Source organism: Ptychodera flava, chromosome 13 (genome assembly GCF_041260155.1).
Source record: "Ptychodera flava strain L36383 chromosome 13, AS_Pfla_20210202, whole genome shotgun sequence".
Classification (NCBI taxonomy): Eukaryota; Metazoa; Hemichordata; class Enteropneusta; family Ptychoderidae; genus Ptychodera; species Ptychodera flava.
In genome coordinates, this window is record NC_091940.1 from 16,855,826 (window position 1) to 16,863,824 (window position 7,999).

Genomic DNA, 7,999 nt, shown 5'->3' on the forward strand with positions numbered 1-7,999 from the left:
AATCCTACCAGCGTAGAAACAGTGCCTGGAGAAATTAGGGTACTGCAAATACTTATTGCTCTTAGGTCAGACGTCTGTTGGTGTTCTTTGGCGTAGACTAAATCCGTGACAAAGTTTAACTGGCTCTCATGGACTTTTTTCCCTGGAGAAGCTGGTTCAATTTCGAAGCTAAGAAATTGGATATTATTATTTTCTAGTATTGACTTGCCTGTACAGAGCTGTCCCTTAACAACCGATTCGACTGGCTTAGTTCCGACCAAAAATTTAAAACAAACTGTCTTGGCAGACATACTCCCTCTTAGTGCATCGAAGATTACAAGAAAGTGATTAATAGATGATTCTAAATGACAAATCACACACACATGGTCGATGTTGGCATGACGAATCATGTGTGCGATGAAAGTGATTTTACGTATCAGGTCGTTATCTGACAAATCAACGTTTATCCCACCAAGAACATATTTTCCAGCATTTTCCAAAGCATCGTCCACACATTCATACAGAAGATCAGCCCATTTACCAACTGACGAAGTTTGTTCCTTCATCGTGCACTTTCCACTACGTTTGCAAAGCATCGCCTTCGTGTGCTGTTTTTGTGACGGAAATTCACTGGTGCAACAATTGTCTTGCACTTCTGCGAGCAAGAAGGTGACCCTTGTTTTGCGTCTACATTGGTTTGTTTCTTTCGATGATGGGTTTACTAACTCAAGCATCTGCGATATTTCTTCTACATTGATCGATTTTAACATGCCCATTGCAAATGTGAATACTTCACTATTTGCTTTGGGAAATTCGGCTGCAAGCTTTGACAAGATGACTGAACGTCTCTCCTTGTCAAATCTAACAATGCGATAAGCAGCAAAGAATTCTTGTAGGGTTTTGTGCGGAAAACGTATATCTCGTGTCGTCTGATACGTGATGAACTATGCTCTTTGGTTATGAAACCTAACAAGTAAAGGTAGTCATCTTTGTATTTCTCTTTGATGTCAGATTCCTCAAATGTGAGGCAACCAGACTCAAAGCCTTCAAAAGCGATAGAAGATGTTTGAAACATCAATTTCTCACAGATCTTAGGGAGGTTGGAACCGCACATTTCTATGCTATTCTTTGCACAGAATCTTCTACATATACAATAGACCAACTCTTCGTACAACTCTAATCTCGTGTTAGGCAGTTTCCCCGTATCTTCCCACAGGACACACATGAGGACGACATTCAGGGGATTGTGTGCCAAATCCCTCAAATAGGGAGAGACTTTCATTCCCTCCGTGAGACCTTCGTACGATAACTCGGGGTTTACAAAATGAAAATATCTGCCTACATATTTAATGGCATTTTCCAAAGTGTAACCTTTAATGTTTAGATGCCTGTCATACCATATGCCATAGCTGGCGCCAATTTTCATCCAATTATCCGACCTACTAGTGACAACAACGGTAGAATGTCTCAACAGCTTTCCTGTCAGAATGTTAAACAAATCTGTGTCGAACCCTTTGCTCAATTCATCTATACCATCGACTACAATCAGATGCCTATGCTGTGTTTCTGAATATAGTTTTTGAATTCTGACCTGGCCACACAAGAATCTATTGGAATAATTTGGTCATAAAGAGCTTCCAAGATATTACCAGTCACATGTTTGGCTTCGAGCAGTAAAACAAACTCGAAATTGGACACAGCATAGTTAGTTGTTGGTAGTGTCCAATCTAAAGCTAACTTCCGACACACAGTGCTTTTACCAATTCCTGGTTTGCCGTATATAAGGACACGCTTTGGTGCATCTTTCCTTGAAAGAGGATCAAGCATCTGTTCCATTGATATCTCCCTGTAAGAAATAATACATGAATATATTAGATACAAAAGGTGATATGACTATAAGAATAATGTTTAAACGTGAAGGGTTCTGCTACAGGTAGTCTTACCTTCTCTCTCCTATTATTTCTAATCTGGTGTACACTTCCTCTAGATCCAAATCATAATCAAGCCATGGTAGAGGCTGTGTCCTCCCAACTGTATGTTTGTAGTGATACATTAGTTCGTCGATGATTTTGTCTTTAGAATGGCCTGAAAGTAATCGTGTAAATGAAAAAAAAAAAAGGAAAAAAAGTTATGCTAAGGTTATTAGAAAAAAAATTGGTCATTACTATTTTTCGTTAAATTACAAATTACAAATGTTCACGTGACACATGCGTTTAACGTATTTATAACAATATTTTACACAATGACATTCAATAGAATACTGTGTCACTTTCCTTGGCCAATTGAAGCAACTTCAAGTGAAACAGTAGAGGACTTATCAATACTTCCCCGCAAAGTCTGTTGATTGTATCGAATGGCAGCTGATTTAAGTTGATCTTCATCACCATGATGGGTCAACATACCTTCGCCACTTTCTGTCTTTTTTTTATCATCCTTCATTTCGGCTGCCAGAGTCACTGTATCGCTTTCCCGACTGCTGTGCTGATTATCGATAGTATGGACAAGGTCTATGACATTACCAGATCTTACTTTATTTAGGTTGGCGACCGCTTGGAGAGCCTCGAGAGATTCGGCCGTTTTCTTGCTTAATGCCATGTTTTCGCCGTGCTGTTGCTCACTCTTGAGTTTTACAACTTCTAAGGCATCACTCAACTTCTTAAAGTTTTCATCCAAACGCTCAAAGTTCTGAGATGTGGAATCTTTCAAAGAATCGACCATCAGTTTCATCTGTTGGTCATCCAAGGTCAAAACCTCCTTGAGATGTACCACTTCCTGATGGTTGAGTGTTCCATGAAGCCACTGGTTAATCCTTGATTGATCAGCGCCAAGTCGAAGCAAAATCTCTTCAAGTTCTTGCCATTTTTCAGTGAACTGGCTATCATTAATACCTGTGGTTGCTACATGACCATACAGTTCATTTCGAAAGAGTCTCAAGCGTGCAAGGTCCGCTTCCATTGACACATCCGTAGGTGCCGGTCTGTTCACCCATCCTGGCCAGTTAGGTTGACGCAAGCCTCCATAAAAATGACCAAGATTTCGGATCAAAATGAGCATCAACGTTAGATCATAATCCTGAATGGATGGCTGTTGGCCAGATTTCGGGAACAGAAGCAGGAACTGCCTGTTATTTAAAGTCTTTGGTACTAGAGCTTTAAGTAAGGTTTGATTTTCGCTGAGAACATTTACAAGAGCACGTGGAGATATTATTTTCAGAAAAACTTTCCTCACCACTTCGGTACCTTCGTTGATGAGAAGGGCTGTCAGTCTTGCACCGTTTATGATGTCCTTTGAGTACACATTTTGTGCAGCCATGATTTAGCCCCTACCGCTAGTCAAACTGTCACCAGCAAAGAATTGCCAATAAATATAGTCTTTTTATACACTTTCTCATCAAGTACCGGTACCTCGTGCTGCTCCTGAAAAGTAAAGAACAGAAATAACTCACTCTGAGTCAATGCTGCAAAGTCCACTGGATTTTAGTGACATGTTGTCAAGCAACTGCATAGGCACAACTGAAGCTTGAATGAACTTGAAAAACCCCCATTTAGTCTGATGAATGATAGCAATCATGTCTTGTCAGTGAATATGTGAGCAAACTTCCAGTATTGTAAAATACTTCAGATGTGCAATAACATGAAATGCGTTTAACGTTTTCTTGGTAGTTTCTCTCAAAATGTTCTTTAAGATTTTGCCATTCTTAAATGAACTGCTCGCAATCGATCACAAGTAAAGCAAATACATTTCATGTTGAAGTTCTCCATGGCCTCAGTGAGTCCTCTTGTTTTAACATCAGCTGCAAAAAAATGTTCAAAGATTTTTTCGTCTCCATGATTTTGTATGCTGAATGAAATTGATTACATATTATGGATATCACTGGCTCCAATGTTGCTTGTTTGTAGCGTGTAACAAATAATTCGCTGAAGTTTTTTGCGGATTAGTACTTTTCGCAAAGTTCACGGTTGTTAAGTTTCATTTTATTTTAAAGTTAACCTATGGCCAACACGATTGGAACTAATTTGGGATAATTGGATGGTTAAGTAACGTAGATTTAATCTACAAATTTAATCTCATCTGTTTTTCTTTTTACGTTACACACTTGTTTTTATGAGTAATTTGCAATATTGCAACATTCAGCTATAGGCTACGGGTCCTAACTCTTTTGAGAAATTTGAAAAAATTGAAAATCCAATTATCCCAAATTAGTTCCAATCGTGTTGGCCTTAAAACGTAAAATTAACATCGGTTTGGTAACCGGTACCTCACGACTTTACCTTAGCCTTATAGAGTTCTTTTGAAAGGTAGAATGCGCCAGGTTTTCGGACTTTCAAACTTTTACAGTATTCATTTGGCCCAACACTTGTTGGAGTTCATTTCCAAGCTTAAGGAATAAAAAAACTTTCACCAGCTTAGTCTTGTGGAAATCGAGAATTTTACTTTACCCGATACAGATAACGCAGGGATGGCGGTCAAAATTAGCATGGTAACCTTTGACCTTTATTCTTGACTTTGAAAGAGAATGACTGAAAGTTTGCTTGAGGAAAGTTTGAGCAAAAGTTTAAATCTTACTTTTCGAGGCGCGAACTACCGTAACTCCATTGACAGATTTTCTCCTGTGCAACTCATTGTGACATGTCTAATTTAAGTTATCCAAGGGCACTGTTTAAATAATAACACATGAGGTCGAGGTCAATATCACGATTTCTTGCCTGCCTAAGGGATGGTGATGTGATCGAAATATTGATGATGCCCGAGCCGTATAGGCGAGGGCATCATCAGAATTTCGATCATGACCACCTGCCCGAGGGCAGGCAAAAAAATAGTGATATTGCCCTAGCTCTCATGTGTTATTATTTTTATTACACCGAACAAGCAAACATGCAAAGAAACAAAAACACAAAGACTTCTTCGAGTACAGTTCGCCTTCTGAGTCCGGACCTCAGCGTAAAATGTTGTCACTGCCTAGTCTAGGGTTGCCGCTAAAGTTTGCCGATCTCCTCGGTGGCATATCCAAATTTGTTGCTTGCATAGTCGCTGAACACAGAAATTGCATTCCTTGTTGCCATTTTCGTTCGTTTGCTGTTTACTTGCATCAAAATATCGTCTAACTGTGCCGGTGATAGCTCTGCATGACGTTTCGCAGCCATAAGTTGCCGACTGCAAAGTACGACAATTTGCGAACGACAATTTGTTTTGCGCAGAAAGGATGCGCAGTAAGTAAAATGACGTCATCCATGTAATATCAAATGCAGAGGGCATCATCACATTCGCAGAGGGCATCACGCGTTCTTTTACATGTCACGTGAGTCGTGTTTAACCAATGGCAGTGCACGCTGAATGAGTGAGGTGTAATAAAACTTAATACTGTACCGTGTAAGCTTCGATGATTGCAATCCTTGCACATAACTGTCACGTGTTTTAGGCTCCAGTGCAATGGAAAAAAACACTGGATGTCGATATTCCTGGTTTTGAAATCTAACTTGAATGCCGTGTGCGTAGAATGTTTTGCTTATCCATATCATTCATGTGCATCATTAGATGACTTAATCCTAGAGTACTTTTTGACAGACCATAACATTTGCTTTCGGCGTTTGGTGGTCTTTACATGTAAACAATATGCAGTCCTAACCTATGTGACTTTAGGGTGTGGAAACTCAAACGGATGAACTGGTTAACTTTGCAAGGGTAGATTCTTCAACCTATTACATGTACTAGTGCTCAACAGGCTACTCTTAACGTATGATCAACACGGTTTGGTCGCTATTTGTCACAAAACTAAAAACAACAAGTTCAGTTTTAAACAAATTATATACTTCCAAATAAATACGTTCATTTGGCAATTCATGTAAATTCAGTGCCACAAACATCTAAGCTCACAGTTTTCCTCAGAGTCGTCGGTTGACATTTTTTTCTTATGTCGGGGAAGTTATCATCTGCTAATTACCAATGATATTTGAAAAAAATGTCCGGTTTGGTGGCAAGCGGTGATAAAATACTATTGTCGGCATTGGACGCAATAATACAATCCAAACAAGAATGAATTTAGAAAAAATACTCAGGGGTACCTACTGTCAGATATAGTATGGGTGTGTGGCATGCAGTGTAAACCCCAGGGCCCATTTTTGACTATTTCCACTTCGAAAAGCACATCCCATTTTAGACCAGCCACTTTTTACATACCCTCATATTATACCATAGTTTTGACCAAACAGTTCTGTGGGTTATAAAGAGAGCACTAGCGACGCTGATATTGTCATGTTTCTCATTTTGTTAAGAAAAACCCACTCTCACTGAGCATGCAGAAGTCGAGCTTTTTTAAAGGGAAAATGTGATGAAGTAAAGATTTCCAATTATACTCAGGCACTTTTAACCAAAATTCAGATTGCATTAAAGTCAGGAATATCCGAAAGTTCAACTTTGTCACAGTTTCAACTTTGTTACAGGGAAATTACCTGATTTATGATCAATGAAAATGACATTTTACTAACTTACCTCAAACACCATTACAAAATTAGCTCTTCCAACCTTCCATTAAATGGACAAACTGCTATAATCTGATCGCGTGAGAACCGGGGAGTTTTAGCAAAGGACAGAAGGAGAGGGGCTTTGTAATGGATGAGAGGAGCCCAGAATATATTTACGTGGAAAGGGAAAACTATAGTGGACTGGCAATCATTAGGAAGCTTGTCGTAGACATCTTTATTTCATCTCTATTCCCGCTCCGTTTGAGTTTAGTTCGAAGTGTCATGTGCCTCGAATGGTACGATTTTAAGAAACTCTTGCATACAGCTTCTTAAAATCTGTTGGCTATCCCTGGTGAATGGCGAAATCTGTGTTTTAATTACGTGGTACAATATCACATGATTTCATATACTGTTGTTTAAACCTACCATCAGTAAGATGCCCTTTGTACAGTTCACCAAGCCTTTACTTTAGTTACACCGGTATGTAAGGTTGTCATCTGCCTCTATAGTTCCCGCAACCTTTGATCTTTGATACGAAATGAATAATTGGTTACACTGGAACCTTGCGTGACTGGACACAGTATTGCCTCTCGCCAATTTACTGAAAAAAATCCCGCTCGTAATTCTCAACTGCACATTCATCTCTCAACTCAGTAGTCACACATCTCAATATACGGGGCCAGATGGCAGTATTAGTCATTACAAAACTGTAGTAATTGTTTATGTTATTAATAAGTTTATAAATATAAACATTGTCGATAAAAGTGTAATGTTTCTGTCATAATTATATCCTGACTTAAGCATCCGATTGAATCCTGAATGATAGTCAAAATGTATGCCCGATTGAGGCACAGATCCTCGGAAGTAGGACATATAGTTGCAGCACTGCACAGCAATACGCTGGCATGTCATAGTACTGCCTTCAATTCCGGGGCTTGAACTATAGACCCTATTTTCGAGGATCTGTGCTACAACCACGCGACTTTGGCATAAATTCTGAAAATTATTCAGGATTCAAGTGCAGATGGGTACTTATGTAAGTATATAATGATGACAGATATATTAAATTTTTATCAACAATATTCATATTTGTAAACTTATCAACATACTATTTCGACACTTTTAATGAGGGCCAACGCTGCCTTCTGGGTAGAACTAAATTGTCACGTAATTTCGTTGAAACATCTGCATTGTACGTTTTCCGCCATGACGCCAATACATGGACCACAGGCACCTTTTTTGGACTTTTGGTGAAAGATGACATTACAAACAGAAACAAAGAAATTTGGTACAGTATTGAGAGAAAACTGAACATGAAAGGACATTATCAGTTACCTGAGTATCAGCTAGAATTGCAGAAGTCATCTGAAAAGCAAATTTTTAAACAAACACCGTCTGACCGAGTACACACTACACACAGTCTATAACTCGCCTGTCTGGGTAAAGGTTAATTTTTAACAGAAGTGGGATGCATGATAAATACAGATGGTGCAGATGGGCACTAGTTACAGCCTGTCAGTATAAGGTTCTTACATGGCCTGCATACACAGGTACCCATC

At 39.1% G+C, this 7,999-nt stretch overlaps 1 protein-coding gene across 1 annotated transcript; it reads right to left on the reverse strand.

Moving 5' to 3' along the window:
* Positions 1-1,510: 1,510 nt before the first annotated feature.
* On the reverse strand, positions 1,511-7,859 carry LOC139147606 (E3 ubiquitin-protein ligase DZIP3-like). Its single transcript, XM_070718756.1, has 4 exons — positions 7,776-7,859; positions 2,382-3,395; positions 1,923-2,064; positions 1,511-1,825 (listed from the first exon to the last, which is right to left on the reverse strand). The coding sequence occupies exons 2-4, from the start codon at positions 3,289-3,291 to the stop codon at positions 1,525-1,527; spliced, it is 1,353 nt and encodes a 450-aa protein (XP_070574857.1). The 5' UTR covers positions 3,292-3,395; positions 7,776-7,859; the 3' UTR covers positions 1,511-1,524.
* Positions 7,860-7,999: the final 140 nt, after the last annotated feature.